This window comes from Gigantopelta aegis, chromosome 4 (assembly GCF_016097555.1).
Source record: "Gigantopelta aegis isolate Gae_Host chromosome 4, Gae_host_genome, whole genome shotgun sequence".
Taxonomy (NCBI): Eukaryota; Metazoa; Mollusca; class Gastropoda; order Neomphalida; family Peltospiridae; genus Gigantopelta; species Gigantopelta aegis.
Window position 1 is genome coordinate 32,988,473 of NC_054702.1, and position 27,915 is coordinate 33,016,387.

The 27,915-nt window shown below is 33.7% G+C and overlaps 2 protein-coding genes across 3 annotated transcripts in view; one reads left to right on the forward strand and one right to left on the reverse strand.

Moving 5' to 3' along the window:
* Positions 1-11,533, forward strand: part of LOC121370412 (eisosome protein SEG2-like) — a 31,220-nt gene extending 19,687 nt beyond the window's left edge. Inside the window, exons 3-8 of the mRNA XM_041495622.1 lie at positions 761-1,004; positions 2,010-2,152; positions 4,399-4,459; positions 5,598-5,857; positions 7,281-7,943; positions 9,814-11,533. Of these exons, the coding sequence (XP_041351556.1) occupies positions 761-1,004; positions 2,010-2,152; positions 4,399-4,459; positions 5,598-5,857; positions 7,281-7,943; positions 9,814-9,882 (1,440 nt within the window). The 3' untranslated portion in view covers positions 9,883-11,533. The remainder of the gene's footprint in view (positions 1-760; positions 1,005-2,009; positions 2,153-4,398; positions 4,460-5,597; positions 5,858-7,280; positions 7,944-9,813) is intronic.
* Positions 11,534-12,803: 1,270 nt separating this feature from the next.
* LOC121370410 (exocyst complex component 5-like) overlaps positions 12,804-27,915 on the reverse strand; it is a 31,563-nt gene continuing 16,451 nt past the window's right edge. For both annotated transcript variants that reach the window (XM_041495620.1, XM_041495621.1), the window contains exons 4-19: positions 27,811-27,878; positions 26,704-26,732; positions 26,184-26,293; positions 25,367-25,411; positions 23,834-23,974; positions 22,740-22,816; positions 21,760-21,870; positions 20,458-20,553; positions 20,003-20,159; positions 19,439-19,547; positions 17,839-17,962; positions 17,391-17,477; positions 16,739-16,847; positions 15,465-15,621; positions 14,374-14,537; positions 12,804-13,961 (exon numbers count right to left, since the gene is read on the reverse strand). In XM_041495620.1, coding sequence (XP_041351554.1) covers positions 13,875-13,961; positions 14,374-14,537; positions 15,465-15,621; positions 16,739-16,847; positions 17,391-17,477; positions 17,839-17,962; positions 19,439-19,547; positions 20,003-20,159; positions 20,458-20,553; positions 21,760-21,870; positions 22,740-22,816; positions 23,834-23,974; positions 25,367-25,411; positions 26,184-26,293; positions 26,704-26,732; positions 27,811-27,878 — 1,671 coding nt within the window. In that variant the 3' untranslated portion in view covers positions 12,804-13,874. The remainder of the gene's footprint in view (positions 13,962-14,373; positions 14,538-15,464; positions 15,622-16,738; positions 16,848-17,390; positions 17,478-17,838; positions 17,963-19,438; positions 19,548-20,002; positions 20,160-20,457; positions 20,554-21,759; positions 21,871-22,739; positions 22,817-23,833; positions 23,975-25,366; positions 25,412-26,183; positions 26,294-26,703; positions 26,733-27,810; positions 27,879-27,915) is intronic.

Sequence of the window (27,915 nt, forward strand, 5' to 3'; positions counted from 1 at the left end):
TATATAACAAATAAAAAGACTTAGTTGTGAAATTTTACTCATATTGCAGGGGCATACCCATGATTTTGTAATGAGGGGTGGGGGGGGGGGGGTATCCCTAACTCCTTATAGGATATCTGTATGGTCCCAGGAAAATATTTAAATAAAGTTTTGCCAATGTATTGTAGTGAGATATCACCATCATTGATTCAGTGGTTAGATTCACAGTATGGCATCCATTAACTACTGTCTGATATAACCAAAACGTGCCATACACAATAGGTTTGAATTATATAGGTGAAATTTTTATATATATATATATATATATATATATATATATATATATATATATATATATATATATATATATATATACTAGTTCCAAGAGTTGCCTTGTGCATCTAATTACCAGACTGCTTAGGCAAATACATTAATGTGCTTGGAAAAAAAAAAGTCTACAGCGATTACAAATTTGTTTGGCAGTTTTGTGTTCATAACGGCGACAAGAATAAATATATAAATAGAAGAGCAGATCTAGCGGTAGGGGAGACAGGAATTTTGTTTAAAGAAAACCGTTGAACTACTGAGATCTGCCGGGTATAGGTTAAAGCATTGAGTTATCTATGTAAATATGTTATCAGAAATTAATTTGTTTCTCAACATACCAAGTTCGTATCTATCTCTCTCTCTCTCTCTCTCTCTCTCTCTCTCTCTCTCTCTCTCTCTCTCTCTCTCTCTCTCTCTCTCTCTCTCTCTCTCTATTTATGTATTCAATTTGTAGGCAGCAACAATAGACTTGGAACAGCAGCTACAACACCAAGTAAGTAAGCCTTCAAAGCCTGGATCCACCAAACGTCCGGTCAAAGAACAGGATGGACTTGAGAATATAGCAGATGATAACACGGATTACAACACAGACGATAACACAAACCTTGATGCGGCAAGCATGGATATTGAGGAGGTGTTGAGATATTTCTTCATCAGATTGAAGGACCACCCAGAAATTGTCCAAGCTATGATTGAAAGTAAGTTCTAGCAATATAACTCAACTCTTTAGAAAAGAGGTGTGAAAGGCTACGTTGAAAAATCTTCAATAATAAAAGAACGCAATATCATACGGTTTTTTTTGTACATGTATAAGTCTAGAGTTCTACTTTTCTTTTTTGGTTATAGTGAGGGTGGCTGTATTTTATTATTATAAAAACACCTTTTCCCCCGAGGGTCATATAACCAAGGAACTGTGTGAGATGGGGTGAGGTGGGGGACATGTGCCTCTTCACTTAAGAACCAAGACATTTACGTTTTTGTCCTATATATATAATCCAAAAATGTTCTTGTGTCCCCCAACTGGTCATGTTCTCTCCCACTTCAATTATCACCCCTAAGACCCTGCTTCTGACTCTATATACAAACAAGACAAAGAGTCTAAGGGCCAAATTATCCATTTCTATGTGTTATAAAGGAAAAATAAAAATTCTTCACTTGTCCATTGAAGGACCAAATTATCCCTTTCTAATATGTTTTACAAAGGTAAAAAAGTCTTCATGTGTTTTCAACAAACCCAAAAGCCCTCCACATATAATTTATTTCAGAAATCATTCCAGAAAAGTCACTAAATGTTCTGTTTTGACAAGGAATGGATCCGTTCTTCGATATGATGTACATATATATGCAAAATGTGTTATCGCTATTGATGGTCTTCATACAACATAAATGTAAGATGCCATGGTTTTTTAAAATACTTTTTAACACAAAAACTGTACAAAAATGCCCACTATAATTATTAATTTCTGAAATGAAGATTAATTCATATTTATGTGCACAAAATAGTAGAAAAGCAACTCACTATAGAGTTCTCAAAAACAGAAAAATAAATTTTTATGTCAGCTAGGTTAGCATGGAGAGTCAAAGAATTTTCAAGAATGACATGCAGCTATAAGAAAATTAATGTTTATTCTCAATGCTAAATAATTAAGTATACCGGTACTAGAAATTGCAATTTTAATGTGTTTTGTTTTTGGTTTTTTTAGAGGAGGGTGAAAAGCTTTTAAATGCCCCTTCTGAAACCAAACCGATCATCAACACTGAAGATGACACTGATACAAAGCTAGAAACTGAGGAGGATGAGGATCTTACAAGATCCTTTGAAAAACCAAGCCCACAGTTACAACAGGTAGGGCAAATAGTCTTATTACATGTTAGAAATATTGCAGTTGTAAACTGTTCTACCTCAGATTTCAATTTGTATTATGAATATAATTTGACGGTTGTTGAATATCGTTTAGCAGTACAATGTACATGGTGTGCACGATCTTGAAAAGTCTTTGAACATTGAAGAGGGGCCTGGAAAGTCTTGGAAAATGACATTGGGCTTTGAAAAGTGCTTGATTTTCATACATGTGTCTTGAAAAGTACTTAATTTTACATAAAACCTAATAATAGAGTGTTTATTAAAGTGAATTAAATCCTAACTGTGTGGTCAGAATCCTACTTGTCATGTCACATGGCCAGGTCTCTGTAGAAAGAGGGTTTTCAGTTAACAGTAAATGGAAATGGAAAACCTGAAAGAGAAAACAATGATAGCCAAAAGACTTGTTTGTGATGATATCAGTGAAGTTGGGGGTGAGCTCAGTGTTCCTCTGATCAAGGAACTACTTCAGAGTGCTAGACAGAAATATGAACTTTATTTGACAAATGAGAGAGAAAATAAACACTGATGCACAAAAAGAAAGGGAGAGAGAGAGGAACTAGAGGAGGTGATAGAGAACATGAGAAAGAAACTGAAACAGGCACAGACAGAGATTCACTATCTGTAAGTGCTGATGAAGGAAAGAAGGAAATGTTTTATTTAATGACGCACTCAACACATTTTATGTATGGTTATATGGCATCAGACATATGGTTTTAAAAAAAAGAGGTTTGTTTTATTTAATGACGCCACTAGAGCACATTGATTTTTTATCTTATCATCGGCTATTGGACGTCAAACATATGGTCATTCTGACACTGTTTTGTTTGAGGAAACCCGCTGTCGCCACATAGGCTACACTTTTACAACAGGAAGAAAGGGATCTTTTATTTGCACTTCCCACAGGCAGGATAGCACAAACCATGTCCTTTGTTGAACCAGTTATGGATCACTGGTTGGTGCAAGTGGTTTTACACCTACCCATTGAGCCTTGCGGAGCACTCACTCAGGGTTTGGTGTCGGTATCTGGATTAAAAAATCCCATGTCTTGACTGGGATCCGAACCCAGTACCTACCAGCCTGTAGACCAATGGCCTAACCATGACGCCACCGAGGCCGGTACATATGGTTAAGGACCACACAGATATTGAGAGAGGAAACCCTCTGTCGCCACTCTTGGGCTACTCTTTTCGATTAGCAGCAAGGAATCTTTTATATGCACCATCCCATAGACAGGATAGCACATACCATGGCCTTTGATGTACCACTTGTGGTGTACTGGCTGGAGCGAGAAGTGCTGATGAGTTGGCCGTTACGGCTCAGACATCAGTCATTCTAACACTTTGCAAAAAAACAGCAAAACAAAAAGAGGACTTAGCAAAGAAAATTTATGAATTGATCACAGCTGAAGTAAAGTCCCATTAAACATTGTTAGTTATAGGTAACTAATAAGTTGTTATTGTCACTGTCATGAGTCCTTGAAAACTGAGAATTGGACCTGGAAAAGTCCTAGATTTGTTTTTTTTAAATCCTGTACGAACCATGATATAGAAACGTTATGTATCTCTGGATCTAGAGTCAATTAGATTGAGGTCAGGAATATCTTGGATCAATTATTGGATGGGTATCATGGTAGAGGTATAGATATTAGTTTCTTACTTAGTATGTTTGTTTTGTGTGGGGGTTTTTGGGGTGGGTTTTTTAACATAGTAAATACTGAAGAGAAAACTGTAAGACTGAACTTAAACTTCTTTTCTGTGACTGCCATTTTAATAAAAAAAATTATTATAATTTATAAGCTATTTTTATTAAACATCATAAACAGATATCATCTCAAACATCTGTTTGATATGTTAAATATAATGAAAGATATTTTTTGGCAATACCAGGTCTTGGTCTGTAATTCAAGATGACCGGCACTGAATGCCATAGCTGTTTAACCAATAGTGGTAGTAATGTTTTGGGCATCTATCTCGGAGTTAGACATTGCCTGTTATTACTAAAACTATCTTAATTATATATTTAGGTAAACAAACTTTGACATTACAAAATATTTTGAATATTCTATCACAAGCAAAATTTGTGCACATTAAAATTTGAATTCTTAAATAATACAGATTAAAAATTCCTCTATCCATATAAGATATGTCTAGTAACTCTACAATTACACACAGATGGGACTTTCTAATGATTGATACTAAAAACTATATAATTTTTTTTTTTTTTTACAGATTCCGAAACGTGTGGAGAAGAAAGGTGGTGTCTTCCCATCTCAACTCAAATTTAGTTTTGGTAAGTGTAATACCATTTTGTTTTAAATACCAAGTTAGTTTGTAATTAAAATTCAATGTGAATTTTAAACAGAATCAGGCACCATGAGGAAGCCATGTAAAATTCGAAATGTAGGAAATAACAAATATAATGTAAAAATTCAATAAAATTATTTGTAGAAACACTTGAACAAGGTCATATTTTAGTTTTATTATTTTTGTCTTTGATCATCAGATACCAATTATCTCCCAATACTTGTAGTGCATTAACTTTAAAAAAAATTTAAAACATAAACACATTTTATTGTTATAACTTACAGTAATTGGTTTGTTATAAATGGTATTGCCAAGTATTAATTTTCTGTAAAGTGATGGCTTCTGAAATCCAGTAAAATTATTTCTTGAAACAATTACACAAGGTCATATTTTAGTTGGTTTTATTATTTTCATCTTTGATCATTAGACACCAGTTATCTCTCAATATTTGCAAAGCATTAACTCTCTTTTTTTCAAAATAAAACATAAAAACATTATATTATTACAACATACAGTAATTCGTTGTCATAAATAGTATTGTTAAGTATTAATAAGTTAACTGGCTTGAAAGTGATGGCCTCCCTCCAACATTGTGGTTCCTGTCAAAAAAAGCTAATATCATATGGAATCAAATATGCTTACAGTGGTCAACAGATGTGTACTAGAGAGATTAAAATAAAAACAATAAATTTAATTAAATTTAAATTAAAATGCTAGAAACTGATGACATAAAGATGGAATTGCAGTATGCAAAAGCTCTGCAATATTTATTATTAAACTGATTTTCTTGACACCAAAACACAACCAATGGATTTGATGGAACTTGAAATCCAATTATTTTAATTTACACAGTGGCGTTTTGTTTAATATTCTACACAAAATACATATGTTTAATTATCTCAAATATAATAATATCGCAAACTTCCAGGCTGGCTGGATCCTTTAACTTCAAAATATAGAGCATTTACTGTTTGTTATTAAGCGAAGGGCAAGATGGAAAATGTACTCAATGCATCTAAGTTTTAAATTTGAATATATATTAAATGGTATTCACCAGTGGAATAGGTAAGATTATTTCAATAACATACATTTCTTAATGTATGAGTCTGTTATTGTCATTGCAGAACCGGTGGAAGGTGAAGAGAACAAGTATGAGTTGCAGCCTGCAATGTCTTTTCGACAAAACTCCGCACCAGAATTACAATCTTTGAACTCTCTTCAGCACAATTTGGCACCAGAATCACAGTCTTTGAACTCTGTTGAGAAAAACCTGCCAGATGCTCAGTCAAATGCTATCACAAATTATTTTTCTTCAGCTCAACACGCCCTATCCCCTGAAAAGACAACAGACCTAAATACCCAGCAAAAGACAAAACTACAAAATGTGAGATCCAAATACATTTTCATGTATTTCTTTAAGTTCTAAATTTTCTTTGAAGTGTTAAGCCAACTTAAAATAATAATAATAAGAAGAAAAAACTACAAGCCTCTGCCAACCCACATTTTGGCCCTTGCCTAATTTTTGGTAAATTTTTGTTTTTAAATAGTATTTTTTCAAAACATATTTAGTAAGTCAGAATATGTCTACATCTAAACAGAAGTGGGACTTTTTTTTTCAATTTTTTTCGCCAAAACCCCAGACATGAAATATTTTTCTTATTTTAACTTGGTCTTATCATGGCTTATGTTGTCTTATTCTATGTTTATTAGTTCTATTTTGGAAAAAAACTTAAAACAATAATTAAAGTTGCAGTCTTGCCTGTCCATCTTATAACATCATTTACTAATGGAAAACATAAATTAAAAAAAAAAAATCATCAACTGTCTTGATGTGTCCTGTTTTCGACTAACCTTCATAATCTATGCTTAATGCTTTAATATTAAAAACATACATGTGATTGCAGCTTTAAATATTCATAATACTACAAGTAATATTGAAAAATCTATTACTGATTTGCCATTTCTTTTGTATAATTTTATATTTTTAGTACGCATTTACTCATACAAATAATTAATTTTGTTGAAAGATGGAGAATCTAATATACACATAAGGAAAATAGTTTTTAGTAAAAGTATACAAGGTAAGCTGTGTGTTGTGACCCAACTGATTAAATCTCAGTTTATGACGTCAACGTGCTGAAGCTGGAGTGGAATAAAAATAGGAATATCTGTAAGTGAAAATATTGATTATGTGAGTGTCTTTACTTTTTAAGACTGTTCTGTACAGATGATTTAAAAATAGAACAATCACTAGCAAAAATATGACTAATGTGGGTGCTTAACGTATAAACATTGTTCTCTACAGAGGATTTGCTGCACAAAAGGTGCATCAAATGGAAAAATTTTAAATCAATATCCCCCTAATGTTTTTATCAACATTATTACGTTATTGGAAAGAAAAACCACAAAAATGTTAAAATAAATAATATAGTTAATAATACAAATTAATAAATTGAACTGTTATAGTATAAAAACTTGTAAAAGGAGAGATATTCTTCCTTAGTAAAAAGTGAAGAACAGATGATAAAACTGCATCTTATATATGCATCTATAACTATCAGAAGATATACCATACTAAAAATTGGTGGAGGTGGGGTGGGGGCAGTTATATATTAATTAAACTGTGGGATGGGAAATGTTTATAATCTTTAGTCAATGGGGCAGTGCCTCCAACTTTGATGCCTTTGGTATAGATGACGACGATGATAGTGATGATAATTTAAATTTTAAAAACTAGATAAATGTGCTATATTGTTTATTATCTCTATACTTTTCAAGCTAGTTAACTCTAGTTTTATACATTTTAGGACATCGTGTCAACAGCCACCTTAAAAGACAGTAGCATCGATGTTAGTGGACTAAAGAGAGACCAAGAAGCCAAAAGCCGAAGTCAGTCATTCGTTAATTCACTGCCTATGTTTCACCACAAACCAACAAAGACAAATACAGATGTCGAGCAGTTAAAGAACAAAGATGTGTCTACAGGATCAAAAGAATCACAATCATCGGAAGAATTAGAAAACGAGAATGACGATTCAAGTAAGATGATTCATGCTGACCCACGTTCAGAACCTAACGCCTACACTAGTACAGAAGTCGATGATGTTGAGGGAGACAATGTTAACATGCCAGATCAACAGTCCTATTATTACTACTACAATGATGATGATGATGATAAAACAGAAGATGATGATGCCAGCATGAAGGATGTGAATGAAGAAAATATACAGGATCCTGCTACAGCTACAGCTTCTACTCCTACTGCTGCTCATGATGGACAAGGAGAAAAGCCTGGTTTTGAGGACGATGACAGCGAACATCTGTACAAAGAAGACGACAGTAGCAGTTCAGAGGACAAGGATTCTGACAAGGACAACACAAAGAACGCTGAAGATGCAGACAGACACAAAATAATTCTCATTCCAGCTGAAGATGGTTCAGATCAACCTCAAGTTGATGCAAATGATGAGGTAACACCAATTTAATACTTGTCATGGTTTTAAAAGTTTGTTTTGTTCAACGACACCACTAGTGCACATCCGCTATTGGATATCAAACATTTGATCATTCTGGCAGTCTCAAAAGGAAATCTGCTACATTTTTCCATTAGCAGCAAAGGATATTTTATATACTTTTTTCACAGATAGGACGGCACATACCATGGTCTTTGATATACCAATTGTGTGGTACTGGTTGGGATGGGAAAAATCCCAAAGCACCTCTACCAATTGAGTTTGATCACACACCCTTGTAACGAGTTATGGACGTAATATATTCCAATTTACATAGGTGCTTAACGTTATTTCATGCACTTTGATGGAATGTTTTGTTTTGTTTAACCACACCACTGGAGCACATTGATTAATTAATCATCAGCTATTGGATGTCAAACATTTGGTAATTCTGACTCGTAGTCATTAGAGGAAACCTGCTACATTTTTTCTAATGCAGCAAGGGATCTTTCATATGCCCTTTCCCACAGACAGGAAAGCACATACCACAGCCTTTGTCCAGTTGTGGTGCACTGGTTATAACGAGAAAAACCCAATCAGCTGAATGGGTCCACCGAGGTGGTTCGATCCTGCGACGCAAGCACCTCAACCGACCGAGCTAAATCCAGCCCCTTTTTGATGGAACGAGTTTGACGCAGTAAATTTCACTATGGTTATAAAAATTGTCCAAATGTTCAAGACCTTGATTTAGCTCAATGTTAGAATACTTTCTTGAGGTTGATGGTTCATAGGATCAATCAACATTGTTGGACAGATATTGTTACTCCAGTCCTAACCAGGGGCCAATTTCACAAAACATCATAAGTTTACGTCTGCGATTAGCAGTTATACCGGGCATGCGTTTACAAGTGTTCGGCAGCTATTTCACGTAGAAAATTACATCATTACTGTAGATGAAGCATCTTAAGAACAAAAGAAAATGAAATATGTGTAGTTCTAACTATATTTGTTGTACTATAACAGTAACAGGAAATGTGGTTTAGTCGTAGATTTATGTTTAAGTGCAAAACTTAGCTTACGATGTTTGGTGAAATTGGGCCAAGTACCTCATGATGGGTACATCATTGTATGTCTAATACACTTTTTTACGTTAATTTACCACACAAAGAGTGTACTATTAAAGAGACATTCCCGAGTTTGCTGCATTGTAAGATGTTTCCGACTAATAAAATATTTCTACGATTAAACTTACATATTAAATATATTTTCTTGTTCAGGATATCAAGTGTCTGTATATTTAATGTGTTTCTGGTCATCTTAATATTTGTAAGAAGCCCAAACTGAATTTTGTCTTAATAAAAAATATATTTTAGGAAATAAAATGAAATTTAAGCTAGTACAAATATTAGAATGATCAGAAACACATTTAATATACAGCCACTAATACATTATGCAGAAAAATATATTTGATATGTAATTGCAATCGTTAAAAAGTCTTGGTTAGTCGATAACATCTTAAAAATTGCAGCAAATTCAGGAATGTCCCTTTAAGTTGTAGTTATGTCGTAAGTGTATCACTTATTGTATCTTCCACATGCAATTTGTTGAAATTTCCTTATTAATGTGATCGACTATTCTCGAATACTATATACAGTGAAACCTCTCAAAAACAAACCCTCTGTAAACCGGAATTCTCTCAAAACCGGATGTTTTTTCACGGTCCCTTTTTAAATATCAGTCTACAAAAGAACTTCTCTAAACCGGATACACTTTAAAACCGAACATTTTACTTGGCCATGATGGTGTCCGGTTTAGGGGGGTTTCACTGTAAAAGACTAAAAGTATTAACATATAAACCATAATACATATATATTCTTAACCTTTGCAGAAAGAACTTCTTTCGTTGACTGGTAAAGGGCTCACTGATGAAGGACTAACCAAGAGGTATGCCATGTGACTTGAGAACAAGGCTATCTTCTGAGGTGCAAGCTTGTCACTACGTGTCACACAATATTTTGTTCTTTACAATATCGTATTCACCATCAAAGCCAGACCTAGAAACAAGTTCTGGGTGTGTGCATTCCTCTTTCTGATCATCTGATCATGATACCTGTGTGTGACCTAATTACTATAAAATATAACAAATGACCTTGAAAACGGACATCCAGAAAGTGAAGAATGTCACACATGCAGTAAAACAGACACTTTAATTTATGACTATGACATGTTTGATTAGAAAAATATTTCATTAAAAAATTTGGGCCATACCAATAACAATAGAGGGATGGGGAATGGGGAAGAAAAAATAAGTGCCCTTTTTGTCAAGTTGGAGAAGACCCTATATTACAGTGTTTATAAGAGTCATAAAAAAAATATTATTGTAAAAGCTTTTACCAGTTAATATCGTTAAGTCAGGGGCAGTTTTGACTGTTCCCTAAAAGTGAAAGTTCAGGTAGACTTGCAGGGCTCACAATGGAACAATTTGGTTTAGCCTTTATTTGGGATATGCAGAATATTACCTTGAAAATAATTAAAATGAGGTTAATTTAAGAAATATTTTTTTAGCCAGACTAAAATTTAATGTTATATCCACTTTGTATAAAAATGAGCACTTGGCCAATTTGGCAATGCACATGGTAAGGCCTGACTTATTGTTAGTTTAGATGCTGCATCTAAAGACTGAAGGTTTGTTCTATGGACTTAAATTGGGGGCTCTTAGAATAGGTGGTTGTTTAGAAAGTTTTCTTAATTGTTATCCAGTGATAGTGGTTTTAAATGTTTGCAAAACTGCTTTATAGTAGCAAGTGTCAACTGATGATGAAGGTACATACTACACCGCCTATATTTCAAGTCATGTAATCTGTGCAACTTTACCTTTAGTAAGTCAACCACTGCACGACCATGCTTTTAGCTGGATAAATAGTTAGTATTTGTGTCTTTAAGTTAGTAACTTTGTCTTTAAGCAACAAGTAGCAATTTTGATAAAGAATCAGAATAGTTTTTGTACATTTTTCCAATTTTATATATTTCTTCTTATTCTTTAAAAAAAAAAAAAAGAAGCAATCTTAACAAACATAAACATAAATAACAACAAAAAACACATTCCATTGATCATATCAAGATTACAAATGGACGTTACATTCTAATGTTTCAAAACGTCCATAGTCTTTATCACTACAGAGTTAACTTTTTGAGGATAATTGCATAACTGTTGTTTCACCATGTTATCATGTAGTAAACTTATCGAGGGTTCACAGCCAGAACTAGCTTCAGAAAAGCAAGTTTTATTGTTTAAAAAATTCTGAAACTGGAAAAAAAGAAATTTTGTTTAAAAAAAACTTTGTGACATTCATATTACATGCATTCCACCCCCCCAAAACACCACTACATTGAAAAAATAAAAACGACCAAATAGTATAATCTTATGTTCGAAAAAACAGAGAGAGTGGATATATGGCTAGTTTTGGTTATCAGCCCTTGTTGTTTCCTATCCTGTTGTGTATTGTTATTGTGCAAGTTGTTAATATAGTTGTTAATATTAACAAGCAAATCTGTATTATGCTTCATTATTTGTTTTGCATTGGGGACCAAATAAAATATTAGTGAAAGAATTGTTTTCTTTTTAAGATATGAAATTCAAGATATAAAACATGTTATTTACAGTAAATAGAAAATTCAGTAGAGAACGGAAGTAGTTGTGTTACAAAAGACAATCTCTATTTCGAAATCTTATACAGCATGAATTTAACCATGATGGCCCGGTTTCATGAGGTGATCCTAGTGCTAAGATCCTCTCCAGTGCATAGCTACTGTATACACGTAAGGTGATCTTAGCACTAAGATCGCTTTGTCAAACGCGGCTCTGATGATTAAAGGCGATACGCTTAAAAGTACTGAAATGTATGGTACATACAACATATCAGCCCCTACGAGTGAGAATCTTCAGTTTGTATAGTAAGATAGTAGGGACAACATTGCCAGATTGAACTAACAGCAGCTGGACATAGAAGAATGACTATAGTCCTATCAAGTGCTGAAAATCTGACATCATCAATAGCCGTCACTTTCTAATGCGATCTATTACTTATAAGTAATAACAGACAATAGATGTTTGCTACAGCAGTTGAACACAAATGTTTTGACTCATAAATATGTGATGGGGACAATACTCAAAGTATATAGGCATAAAGGTATGGGTCTCAAATTCTCATGACTACATAATTATGTCACCATATACATTAGGAATTGAATTACTACATGAATGCATTTAGGAGTTAAATTACTGCATGTATGCATTTAGGAGCTGAATTACTGCATGTATGCATTTAGGAGCTGAATTACTGCATGTATGCATTTAGGAGCTGAATTACTGCATGTATGCATTTAGGAGCTGAATTACTGCATGTATGCATTTAGGAGCTGAATTACTGCATGTATGCATTTAGGAGTTAAATTACTGCATGTATGCATTTAGGAGCTGAATTACTGCATGTATGCATTTAGGAGTTAAATTACTGCATGTATGCATTTAGGAGCTGAATTACTGCATGTATGCATTTAGGAGCTGAATTACTGCATGTATGCATTTAGGAGCTGAATTACTGCATGAATGCATTTTCATGTGCCTTCAGTTTAACTTCGGACATTGATCATTATGCTTCACTGTTGAAAAAACGTGCTGTCACACAATACAGATGCAATGAATATAATGAATAATACAAAGTATCATGTAGTTCGTTATATTTTACGTATTACTGAATAAAGTCATTATATTAAGTATAACATCATAACCTTTGCTTGTGCCAATCTCTTCAAAATAATTTGTGAGATTCACCCCCCTGAAAATGATTAAATGTCTCAAGTGATACCAATACATAATTATACAAGAAAGTTGTTTTTATTATTCCAAAATGGATACAGTAAATTAAAATGGCGGTGTTGAAAAAGACTAGATGTCGTGTTTCTTCAAAAAGTAGGAATACAGTGCTTTGAATCCCTCAGATTAATTTCACAAAGATACTAATGTCTCTTGAAGTCGAGTGGAATGATCATAACACTTCAGCAAGTTAACTGTTTTCTTTCAAATGTTCCCAGTTTAGTGCACAATATAACAAGTGTAAAATCTTAACACTTCATTTCATAAAGTTAAATATTATTCAGTCAAACATTTCAAGTTAGTTGCACAATGTGGTCGTTATCATAAACGTAATACTTTATAAAGTTAACTATGCAGTCGAATGTTCCAAGTGAAGTGCACAATATAATCAGTGTGATATCTTAACACTTCATTTCATTATGTTAACTATTCAGCCAATATTTCAAATGAAGTGCACAATATGGTCTGTGCAATAATCGTAAAACTCATTTCATCAAGTTAACTATTCAGTCAAAGTTACAAGTGAAGTGCACAATATGGTGAATGCAATATCTTAACACTTCATTTCATCATGTTAACTATTAAGTCAAATGTTTCAAGTGAAGTGAAGTGCACAATATGGTCAGTGCAATATCTAACACTTCATTTTATCAAGTTAACTATTCAGCCAACATTTCCAGTGAAGTGCACAATATGGTCTGTGCAATATCTAACACTTCATTTTATCAAGTTAACTATTCAGCCAACATTTCCAGTTAAGTGCACAATATGGTCAGTGCAATATCTAACACTTCATTTTATCAAGTTAACTATTCAGCCAACATTTCTAGTGAAGTGCACAATATGGTCTGTGCAATATCTAACACTTCATTTTATCAAGTTAACTATTCAGCCAACATTTCCAGTGAAGTGCACAATATAATCAGAGTACTAATCTCAATAATTCCTTTCATCAAGTTAAATATTCATCCAAATGTTCAAAGTCAAGTGTAAATTTGCACCAATGGGATCGTTTCATGGCATTTTAAAAGTCTTTTATTAACACGTTCCTATATAGTTGGTGTAAACAGTTTTTATTTCATGCGGTTAGCAATTCTAGCTGTTTTATAGTCCGATCTAAGCTGTAAGAAGTTCTGTACAACAGCTTCATCCATGTCAGCCTGAAATAACAATAATAATAAAAAAAAATTAAAAACGATAAAAATTAAACATACATAATCCTTTTGCTTAGAATATTAATTTCTGTACATTTGATACGTTCCTGGTTGTCATGTTTATAGATTTTCAATAATATTCATTAAGTAACACTGATTACTTGCATATAACATGTATCTGTGTCAAAGAAAGCAAATGACCAATCCACAATGGCATGTTTTAAGATATTTAAACCATTAAGGAAGATACTGTATAAAAAATGAATAAAAATGTGATTTGAAAGTAACATACAGCAAGTGCACTGGCTGGAATGATAAAAACCTGGATAAGCTATTGACAGGGATCGATCGACTGTAGATCAACCGCACATCAAGTGGGCCCCCTCCAACCCACCCAAATCCCTGACTAATAACTCACCAACTGTTCACTGTCGCGGATGACCTTGAGGTTCTCCGGGACGACGACAAGCAGGTTACAGAGAGCATGCAGTTTCTCAAACAGCTGACTGAGAAGCGGAATCTTAAACTCCTCCTTGATGCACTTACGGTATTCGTTCACGTCACTGATCAGCAGCATGGTACCTGTCAGAAAACAAATTAATATTTTTACATATCAGAACCAACAGATCTACTACAATAAAGCAATATATCTTACACACTCGTTGGTGAGAGCATCATGCGTTATTTTTGATAACACATGGCTGTTTACACATGTACGTGTGTTATCAATTTCAAGGCAAACGACTGGCAGCATGGCACCTGTCCGAAAACAAATTAATATTCTGACATATCAGAACCGATAGATCTACAATAAAGCAATATTTGTAATTCATTTGCTATTGATTTTTGCTGTATGAACAAAGTAATGGCATATGGATATTTGAGACTGTCTGATTTGAAAGTGAGTATAGCCTCATGCTAATAAAACTTTAAGGTTCTAGTCTTAAGATTCTAATAGAGTAACACTCTACAAATTGAATGTTTGACGTCATCAGAGATTTGAGTTAAGACTATAAAGTTTTATAAGCACGGGCTAACAGTATGGAACATTACAGTTTCAGAAAATACCCAAAATAATTATGTTAGCTATCGGTCATAGCTATTTAGATCATTATGATATGTGTTTATCTAACTAACCATTGACCCATTGTCCTGTACAGAAAGCTCAGGTAACAGCAGTATACACACAATGACACCACTAGAGTACAATAATTAACTAATCATCAGCTAATGCGTGTCAATCATTTGATAACTCTTGACACTTAGTTTTCAGAGGAAACATGCTACATTTTTTCCATTAGTAGCAAGGGACCTTTTATATGCACTTTCCCAAAGATAGGACAAGCACAGCACATACCACAGCCTTTGATAAGGGGCACTGGTTGGGACAGGAAAAACCCAATGGGTCAGCTGAGGTGGTTCGATCATACAACCCAAGCATTTCAGGTAAGCACTCCCTATCAGCTGAGCTAAATCCTGCCCCTGCTTCACGGAAGAGGTAAGCCTCACCCATAATGTTGTACTGGAACTGCATCAGGTGTTCGTAAATCACACGGTGGAATCTCTGGCCCAGGTCAGTGAGAACAACTTCCACATTCTTTCCATCCAGGCTGTTGGTGATCATCTTCGCTTGAGCCGAGAGAAACTTCACGATTTTCAAACAAGACTGAACAAAAGAAAGAAACAGTTGCATTTTATTTGATGCTGGCCTTTGTAAATTCAAAAATTGCATAACCTGAAAAGGAGTTAAAGAGAAAAGAAATAGCTGTAATTTAAAACATGACGATGTATATATAAAACATATTCCTTTCTTTTCTTTGTAATCTCAAAAAAAAAAATGACAAAAGTAGCAAGGAAATGTTTTATTTAACGACACACTCAATACATGTCATTTACAGTTATATGGCATCAGACACATGGTTAAGGACCACACAGATATTGAGAGAGGAAACCCGCTGTTACCACTTCATGGGCTACTCTTTTTGATTAGCAGCAAGGGATCTTTTGTATGCACCATCCCACAGACAGGATAGTACATACCACACTTTGTTACACCAGTTGTGGAGCACTGGATAGAACGAGAAATAGCCCAATGGGCCCACCGATGGAGATCAATCCCAGAACGACCACGCATCAAGAGATCGCTTTACCACTGAGCTAAGTCCCGCCCCACCCATGACAAAAGTATATTATTGATGGAAAGAAATAAGGAAATATATGGTTTGAGACCAGATTTAATTCCCTGCTACAGTAGTTATGCCTGTATAACATACAGAGATGCAACATGGGATTAAATGTCAATACTGTGGGACTACCTGCCAGTAACATGGCACTGGCCTCGGTAGTGTCGTGGTTAAGCCATCAGACATAAGGCTAGTAGGTACTGGGTTCACAGTCCGGTACGGGCTCCCACCTAGAGTAAGTTTTAACTACTCAATGGGTAGGTGTAAGACCACTAAACCCTCTTCTCTCTCACTAACTACTAACAACTAACAACTAACCCACTGTCCTGGACAGACAGCCCAGATATAAGCACGAAAATAAGTTTAAAAAAAAAACATGGTTAACTTCCGGATACATTGGATGAGGGTTTTGGTCACAATCTATGTTTGTTGTTACTGTTTGTGTTCCTGTATCTATTTCCATCAATATTTTATTTATTAAAAACATATTTTAATGCATAAACACCAAAAGGATTGGGCACAAGTTTATCAACTTACTAGGCCCTCTCCTATTTCTGCCTATAGAACAATAGGCTAAATATTACACAGAACTGCACCTACCGGAGTTGCAAACAGCAATGGGACATCATCAGACTCAGGCTTAAAATCAGATTTTTTCTGTTCCGTGGTCAATATCTGCCGAATCCACCCAACCATTGTTGTAAGCGATCTAAATTAACACAATAATAATTACATTATTACAGGATTGTTACAGATGTACACACACACTTGCACTCGTGTTTACTAATAAGTATCTATTCAGGGCCGTAGCTAGCGGAAAGCATTATAGAAACTTAAAGAAAATTCTCTTCTTAACCGTTTAAGGAGTTTTAAACTATTAACTACTCAGTTGCTCTGCCATTGATTTGCAAAAAAGAGAAGCCACATATTCATTCAAGTGATTTTTCCACCAAATGCACCATTTTAGGTGTTTACACAAAATGACACCCATAAAAAAAAAGGTCCAACCATAGTTAGCATTTTAAGATAAATTTATATTTATACACTGTTATATTATTTTCTTTATTATCACAGGCTCTCTATTATTACTGCACTTTGGAGTTCCCCAAGTTTCTAACTATTGCACCAGCATGCATTTATTAACATAACATAAACAACTACAGTGACTCTATAATTCAAGATCTTTTCAAAGTCAGTGCAAATTCTCAAAAGTATTGCTAGTAGGTACTTGGTTCGCAGCCCTCTTGCTTACTTGTCTAATCCAACATCCACCTTATTTTCAAGAATCTGTCTCAGTTCTCGTTTTTCTTTCAAACATATTGCATGCTTCTGAGATGACCTAAAAAGAAAAGATGTAAAATAATACGTAACAAGACTTAACAAACCATTCACTCAACAACATACCATAACAAAACAGTACTGACAATTAACTTTTCTTTTGCATTAACAAAAGATGGACTGACATGTTTAATTATTAATATCCAAGATCCACAAGCACCAATCTGAATCTACTTCAGAAGTCCCAGAATATTTTAGAAAACCAAAATTATTGCAATCATGCCATTACACATATACTGTCACAACCTTCCAGCTGTTATAAAAAAATCCTACTGCTAACCGAACAGACAAAACTATTCTCTTCTCAGGACCATATTATGTGACAATTGAATGATCAAACAGCTGTATTACATTGTACTTACAGGATGAGTGGTACAAGGCTATCCATGAACTGTTTCTCAAACAGATGAAATAGTGTATTGGCTGCATTCACTACATTAAAGAAGTAGATTTTAGGTTCAGTTTTAGGGTCTGGCTGTGGAATTGCTGAAACAAAAGAAATGACAATGACGATGATGATAATAATAATAATAATAATAATAATCATAAAAAGAAAGAAATGTTTTATTTAAAAGTTAAAGTTTGTTTTGTTTACTGACACCACTAGAGCACACTGATTTATTAATCATTGGCTACTGGATGTCGAACATTTGGTAATTTTGACTTGTAGTCTTCAGAGGAAACCTGCTACATTTTTCTTTTAGCACCAAGTGTTCTTTTATACAGTCAAACCTGTATATAACGGCCACCCAAGGGACCTAACAAAAGTGGCCGTTATAGAGAGGTGACCCATATATACAAGTTCAAAATTAGAACCCATATATTAAAGAATATCACAACTGTCATAAAAAAAGATGTCGCATTTTTAAACCATTCCCACACTAGCTTGTTTATGTCATCATTGCCTGTTGCTTTCTTCTGCCTTTTTCTTTCGGCTGAAACATTATTGTCAAAATTGGCCAGAACATCAGCTTTCCTTTTTAAAATAGACTTAATCTGAAAACGTCCTACATCAAAAGCATCGGCGATCTTTCGCGCACTTAAAGTGCCTTTCTTAGATTTGTTAATAAAGTCGATTCTCTGTTCTAACGTTAAAGTACGATTTTTCGGTGGAATTTTGCATGCAAACGTATTCGTTGATATATTTCACAAATGCTAACATTGACTTGCAGAAGATATTTTGTGTAATTGAAGGTTATTACCCATGTGACATGTTTGACTCATTTGTTTGTTTTATGTCACCACTAATCCTTCAGTGGAGTATAACCGTTGATTACAGCTGAATAAGATCAGGAGTCGCTTAAATAATCCGAACACGGGACATCTGCAATGACCGCCGCCTTCAACAATTCATGTTTATTTAACAATCATGACTGGCTAGACACAATGAAACACCTACCATAATACCTCATTTGTTTAGTTTCTCGAGACTCAATAGAGTGACCATACATACAGATTACATTATGTACAGCCAATGGGAAGTCGTCTACTATTCAGTGAGGATGCTGAGAACCAATCGAATTACCCCACCAGTAACGGAAGTTACTGAGTGTCCGTTTGTTTTTCAATTACGATCAGAGAATTACAATGGAACTTTACTTTGACAGAAAATAAACCCAAAGCTTTTACATGACATGGCCATATAAACACATTTAATTTATAATTTTTAAGATGACTGAAAAAGTAAAGACATAACCAGCGTCAAAACATAAAGCAAAAAACGTCTTTACGACGATCATCTTGTGACCGTTATAGCAAGTTCAACCTGTGATTTTGGGTGGAAAATAGTGACCGCTGGCCGTTAAGGACAGGTGACCGTTGTGTACAGTCAAATAAAGAAGGAAATGCATTGGGGGGATTTATAGTGGCCGTTATAGGCAGGTGACCGTTATGTACAGGTGACCGTTAGATTAGGTTCGACTGTATGTACTTTCCCACAGACAATTAATGAACTTTACTCACATTGCAGTCCGATTTCAACAGCATAGTCAATGTGTTCAGTGACAAGGAAGTACACCAACACATCAAATATCTTCACAGCATTTGTCGCCAAGTCCGACTGACTGGATAACTGTAATAACAACAATAATAATAACAACAGGGACCATTTTGTTTAGCAGTGTGTCACGATTCATTATGTAAATTCTGGATTTTACTAATTAATCCTAAAATGTTAAATAATAGCTGTTAATAAAATTTTAATTGAAGCTAATCAAAATTTTGAGAACAAAATGTACTCTGAATAGTAGTAGTAGTAATAATAATAATAATAATAATAATAACTACAACTACAACTATTAATATTAATCAACAATAATATTAAGAATATACAAAAATTATAATTATAATCATCATCATCACCATCATAATAATTAACATCATTAGACCTCTAGTGTTGTACCTATAAACAATACCATATGTAACAAGCACTACCAGAGCTCGTGGGAAGCCCACAGATCATCTCCTAAATCAGTAAACACCATCAAGGTAACAGATACCGGCAGAGCTAGAGGGGAGAGCACATACCACTTGACACCTCTTGAACGCCATCCTTGTTTCCTGTAGGATGTTGATCGACACCTCTTCTGATAAAAACGTTTCACCTCCGTAATTCTCCACACCAATGTTCGATTTTGTCACTGTTCCCAGCTTGGCCTGAATGTCTCGTTTCAGGTCATGGATACTACAATAAGACAAAAACATTTAACAATGAAGTGCAATTTAAAACAACGACCAGCTGTTCAAACAACATGCAGTGGGTTTTTTTTGTAGAGATCCAATAAAAACATCTCGGATTATTTTGACCAAGTTGAATTATTTGTTACTCTGTGTGCTTGTTAAAAATAATAAAACAATTAGTTAAGCAAGGCCTTAGTTGATGAGTTGTATATTAGTATTCATGTGGAACACATTTCATCATGCAATACAGAAAAGTATCTCATTTTACAAAATTTATAGACCAGTGATTATTTAAAACTTACCCTCCGGATTGGATTTGTTTCTTCTGATGAAACTTTGATTCATAAAACCTCTGTTGCATCCCACTGCATCGCTGCCGCAGGTACTTGATTTCATTACTGTAAAATAAAACAAAAAAACATACTAGAAAGCTCTGTTGAAACTGACTGTTGTACTGATGCACCAACATCAAGATAAAAATACAAACACAGAGCCAAGCACAAATATACTGGACAAATTGGCACAGATACATGGGCACAGATGGTTAAATACAAAAATGAATGAAGAACACAAACATATGGGCAGACATGCACAAATCTTATGCAGATTAGCAGAAATAGTTTAAAACTAGAATTTTGAGAGTACTGCTCAGTGTTTCTGCCAGAAAGAAATGTTTGGGTATGGCGCTATGGAACTGAATGCAACCACAGTCAACAGGGGGTATGGGGGGCCTCCCCCAGAAAGAAAATGGGTTTAGTTTAGGGTAAGGATTAAGAAAATCATACCATAATGATACAAGTAATTAATTTTGTCAATAAGTTAACTTAAATTTTTTTTAAATCTGCAAAAATATTTGGGTATGCCGCCATACCCATTTTATCCTCTGGCAGAAACCCTGCTGCTAAAGCAATATACATGTATGTCACCTACAGGGCACAACACATTTTCAAAGTTCAAAGGACTTAACTCTGTTAAAAATGGGTAAATCACCATAAAAGTAACTTGATCTGTAACTGTACATGATAAAGCTATAGACAAAATTTCATCACAATATCTTGAGGCATTGTATAACAAAAACTATATGTGGGACAGACAGACAGACAGACAGACAAAAGGATGGAGAAGAAACTTATGGTCTCCTCCAGGTGGACCAATAGGGGACTAATAAAATGAAAAATTATATTTAAATTGTTCAATTTACAGTAACTATAAGATGGATACCATAATAGTAAATGTATGTGTAACATTCTAGGAAAGTTCTAAATAAATTAAACAAAATCTTTACACACTTTCTTTTCCATTACATAAATACACAAACTCTAAATAGCATAATACATGATTACACCATGAATATATAACAATAAGATCTATATACTGATGGAAAAAAATAAGGGATGACATAGATACCAGCAGTAAATGGAGAATGCAACCAAAACCCTCATCCACGGTGTTAATAAATTAATGTGTTACCAACATTCAACTCCACGTTGTATCTTTGTATTTTATACAGATATTACTAAGCTAGTAGCTGTGTAATACGTCTCGTCTACAGTACCATGTGTACCCGTATTGTTTTTCATCAGTATATCATACACATTACTTACTCAATGTAGGTTGAAAGATGAGTTTGGAAAATGCCTTTGGTCAGTTTACTGAGGAAAGAACTGTCATTGGCGAGTTTGAATTTAGAAAGTTCGCTGGTTAGATCTTTAGTTCTGAAAAACAAACGCAGTAACATACTTTTCATGTTTTTTAATCTTAAATTCACTAAGCTACCAAAAATAAACTAATAATGGTCTTACAGTCACTTATATTCTCACTTACCAGTTGAAAACAACACATTATAAATTATAAGGCAGGGTGTCTACTAAATGACCCAATGAAATATTTCCTGAATTTATACAGTGAAACCCCTCTAAACCGGACACCCTCAAGACCATGTAAAATGTCCGGTGTTAAGAGGTATCCAGTTTTAGTTAGAGGTTATGTTCTTTACTAATTTTTAAAAAAGGACCATGACAAACGTCCGGTTTTGTGGGAATTTCATTTTACAGAAGGTCCGGTTTTGAGAAGTTTCACTGTATATACATTTAATTTGTCCCCAAATGTACTTTATTCAACTAGCTACAGTCATCAGATCCCACTTGTTATCAATATTGTGGTATGTACTTTATTCAACTAGCTACAGTCATCAGATCCCACTTGTTAGCAATATTGTGGTATGTACTTTATTCAACTAGCTACAGTCATCAGATCCCACTTGTTAGCAATATTGTGGTATGTACTTTATTCAACTAGCTACAGTCATCAGATCCCACTTGTTATCAATATTGTGGTATGTACTTTATTCAACTAGCTACAGTCATCAGATCCCACTTGTTAGCAATATTGTGGTATCCCACTTGTTAGCAATATTGTGGTATGTAATTGCTCTACCACTGAGCTACAGTCTGTCCAAGTCTCAAACTATTATGATTAGCAGCTTCTTAATCTTTACAAACTCCATGCTCCCAAATCTTATACTGAGCTGCTTAATAATAAGAGAGTAAAGTAAAATGAAATATAAAGTATAAAAGGTACGTACTGATTGTAAAGTTCTTTAAGTTTCTCCAAGTATTCTTCATCAATAGGTTTGTTATCCAACTGACTAGATATATAGCTCTAAAAAGAGTCAAAGAGTACTTTAATGCATTTATATACAATCCGTTAAATAATGAAAATAAATGTAGCACTGGTGGTGTTCTAATGAAGTTTACAAGTTACTTATTAAGTTGGAAAGAATAAAACACAGCCTAATTTTCAATATGGTAAAATTTAAGTGTATCTCATATTCTATTCCATGTGCCATGCAAAAATAGATCACTTTAAATTATCTACAAATGCGGCAATTATGACAGTTCCAAACACATGCCAGAACAATTAACTAATAAATCAAATTAACAAGTACTATGCTGTGTGTATACAAGGACTAGTTAGTAAAGAATGGGTTATCTTTCTCTGTGACTGTCTCTCTTTTTCCATTACTCTCTTTAAATTTATAAATGGTAATGCATTGATATCATTCACATTTAATCCTGTTAATGTAACTAATCTAATTAATGATAGTAGTTATATTTTACACATTTTAAAGGGGGAAGTCTCATAGCTGACCAAAACTATTTATTAATTTTTCTTGTTAAATATAAAGTTTATATCTTGACTAACATTAGTACCGTTTATAAATTTATTTTATTGCAAAAATTCCAATAAGTATGACCGACATGTTAACCCATGATGTTAGTTTAAATTGTCTTTCCATATTAACAAAAAAATGGCTGCTATTCTAATGGATACCCGATGAAGATTTTCTATGTATTTTATATTTTATACCAACAACTGTTGAGGAAACCAGTGTTTACGCCAAGTGGCAACACTTGACAATTTTGATATTAAGTTAATTATGCACAGATTATATGTGGTATCAATTAAATTCAGTTATTTATCATGAATACACATGTAAAAACAATGACATACATCCATTGTAACTTTGAGAATGCATCTTTAAAATTAAGATTTATCAATGACAATATGAAATTATTTTAAAATGAAACACACCAAACATGAATATTAATTTAATTCTATTCAAGCAAATGCTGAATTTATTTCATATTTGTAAATGTCAAGCAAGACACCTCATACCTGTAGCTTGGTCTGGAATATATTTTGTACAAATTTGCCCATCACCATCTCAGGATGGTTGAAGACACCATTAATGAGCTCATGGGTGTTTGTACACAGTGGAACGACATCTTCAAACACATTTTTTTTCTTGAACACATTCTGTAAAAAACATAAACAGATAACTGAACTTAAAATGTGCATTCTTTATACTAAAGGTATTAAAAATAAACAACAGAAATACCAAGAAAGACTCTGACAATGATACCTCAGCAGAAGAATTGCCCTACTATAAAACTACAGCTGCTTCTTAAATGAAACATTACGGCTGAGAATATGTATAGCAACACCATGTTCTGGACATAATTTTACTGCTGTTGAAATGATAGATCTTGATTATTTGGTCCGTTCGGATATTAGGTTTAGGAACAGAGTTATGGTTGGGGTTTGGGTTAACACAACAAAAGAAATGTGAATATAAAAATATATAATTGTATACATTTTTCCTGATAAATTAATTTGGTAAATAGACTATCAACATGGGCCTAAAATGTTCACAAGACATTGATAATTTTAAAAGACAAATAAACTAATGTCATTCAAACTGAGTAATTTAAAATAAATTTAAGAAAACAAATTAATTTATTATCCATATGGTTCAACATAACCGAGTTAATAATAATTATAGGAAGCACACGTGTAATAACAAGTGTAATGACGTAATTGTGAGAAGCGACGTCATAACATGACATTGCTTCTCCAGTCCTAGTTCAAACTGTGCATTTGAAATATGATGACACTTCGTCGTCTCCTTCTAATTGTGGCTGAAACATTTTGAGTTTGGTCTTGTTATTCATAAAGAAAACAACAATAATAATGTGGATAATAAAGAAATTATTACACTCGCGTGTGAGTCGTACTGATTTTATGAAACTTGTGTCAGGATTCATGTATTACCCTCACTATCGCTCGGGCAATACAAAAATCCACACACTCATTTCGTAAAATCAGTACGACACACAAGCTTGTATAATAATCTCTATATTTGCATTTTGTTTGTTGTGCAGTATACTATGATAAATACAGGACAAAAGTAATTTAGAATGGTACAGCCATGATGGCTCACATTATGTATTGGATAGTGAAAAGATAAAAATCAATCCACAGAAGGGCTAGACAGGTTTTTTAAAAGTTGATAATTTTTAGTCTCAACTAACATCACATCCATGGCATAGTGTAATACATCACATAAGTGCACTCTCTTTATAGCATATTACATAATTATTGAACAACACTGTTTTGTCCAGTAACATAAAACTGTTTCAAATAATTAGCTTATTTTTGCTTGTCACAAAATTTGTACCTGTGAATTGTTTTTTGTTTTTTTGTGTTTTTTTTACCAAATATGAAAGGATTCAAGAGTTCAAAATGACCGTGACCTTATATTAGGGTCAGATACTCGAGCTTGAGTGGAAGACTTCTTTCCTAAACAATGATAAATTTTTTTGGGAAAGTGTAATCATCTGACATTACATAATAATTCAATAGATTTACCTTTTGACTTTCCGTAATGAATGTTTCAATGCATACTCCGTAAGCCTGAAAATATAAAAACACCTTAAAACAAGCTAAAAATGCATTTACTTTGCGTTAATAAAAATCAAGTAAGCACTGGTCTTATTGGGGGGGGGGGGGGGAGGGAGGAGAGGTTTTGAAGGCTATTATTTTTGTGTGTACTCACACCCACAAAATCAGTTTTTATTTAAACATAGTATGCTCAGATAAAAACATTGCAGCAGACCCATCATGCATAAATTATCAAAACCGGGCCCAACAAATATTTGTATCGCCTAAGTTCAAGGGCCATAAGTCTGTGAAAAATGGATAGATCGCCATGAAAGTCACTTGATTTGTTACTGCACACACATGATAAAGTTATACACAAAGTTTCAGCTCAATATCGTGAAGATTATTTTTTTAAATAAAAAAACTGTATGTGGGACAGATGGACTAACAGACTGACAGAAGGACGGAGACAAAACCTATACTTCCCTTCAGTTGGACCAGTAGGGGACTAATAACTATGGTATTTCCCCATACCCCCATAGCCCATGTGATCAATTTTGAAAAACCCTAAGAAAAGAAAACATTCTTAGGCAATATTAAGAAGTGTTTATTATTACAATTATTGTAGAGCAAACTTATCATGCTAAGTGATATTGTAAGCAAAAATAAAATAAATCCAGTCTAATCTATATTATTACAAATTTTTTAAATTAGGCTATTAGCTCTGACATACAGTTTGTACATGTGCAGGTTAAAAGATGTGAATTTTAAAGTGCTATGTAAACACAATTTGTTTTTACAGTACCTTAAAATTCTGCAACACACTTGCAATCTTTTTCATTTTTCTCCGATCACCAGCATTGTGTGCTATCTTGAACTCTTCAATCAATTCTCTTTCCACAGAATCGTATTTCTCTGAAATAATGAAACACAATAGTGGACAGGGCTCACCATAAAGTATATAAACAACAAAGTTTTTAATAAACTGGGGGGTGGGGGGGTGGTTTCAAACTAGACTGACAAAACATAGGGAGAAGTCACGTCTCCCTCCAAACTATCTAGGGAGACGTGAGGAAAGTTAGGGAGATGTGGTGCAATAGCATCCATTTAAACAAAGAATCATTACAATATGTACATATATTTCATATAATTATTATATCCTTATTTTATTTTTTAAAGTAATTTAATGTATAGATACATTATTAATATTAATGAATTATTTTCCTCTGCATTTTTCATCACTATGCATTTTATTTGTCACAAATCAGAGAAAAATAGTACAGCAAATATCAGATCTAGTACTCTGATTTGAATCAAGGTCTTACCTGCTATTCTCTTTCTTGCTTTGTCAAACCTTTAAAAACAAAATGAAATTAAACACTAGTAATGCATTTTTTTTTTAAATTTAGGCCAAACAAAATAAATTTCTGGTCTCTTGTCAGAGCGTCGATTTTGACCCTTGTGTATCAATTTATTTTTAATTTCCCGTGGTATGACGTCGATTTTTGCTGGGCTTTTCTTGCTATGATGTAAAATCGCATTTGGAGCCAAAATGCCATCGCGCATGAACTAGGATGTGCATTTTGATTTCAATTTAAATACGTCCCTTATTTCGGTATCAAATATAACCACCTTTTCTGTGCAATCCATGTTTAAAAAAAAAAAAAAAATGAAAAAAAGAAAAAAAAAGAAGCTGTATCGCGGCATCAATTCTGGAACTTTGGGTGGGGGGAGGGGGGGGGGAGAGCCTTATATTTATCAAAAAGTCACAGGTCATGTTTTAAGAGACAGATGTACTGTAAGTCATAAAATATTAGTGATCTTAAAATTTAGCAAAATCAAAATGACATATTAGTGACATAAAACTTTAGCAAGATCAGAAACTAAAAAAACATAAGCTTAAGTCATGGGATCAGATAAAATAATAACTTTATGCTCGATATTTCCTGATTTACAGTATGTACAATTATGGAATAATTTGCTATTTAGCTTGTGATTCTATTATATTTTATACCATTTGTGACACCTGATAGCCGATGTGTGTTTATGCTGGGGTGTCATTAAACATTCATTCATTCTATTATATTTTAATTCCATAATGCTCTCAAATACATCTCAGAGCTTCCAATTTTTCAAACACCATCCTAAACCCTTCCCTCATCCTATTCGGTTCTATTTCCAGCAAGACATTTTAATTTTGGCCCTTTATTTAATTAATTTTTTTTAAATAGCAGGTTATATTTTACTTCTGGCAAACATATAGTAATTGTTTCTATGAAATAGTTGGAGCAAAACAAACAGGCTATTTTCTACAACATTATTATTAAAATAATAATCATAATAATAATAATAATAATAATAAAAACCCAAACACCTACAATGCACAATGTATTTAAAAAACATATTAGCTCATAATAAATAATTTTACATACTTTCCTCCAAGAGGTAACTCAAGTGCAATAAGATGAAGTTTTTGAATAATATCTGCCATCAGCTGAAGCTGAAAGAAATAAACTTGACTAAGTAAGTACTCTGCT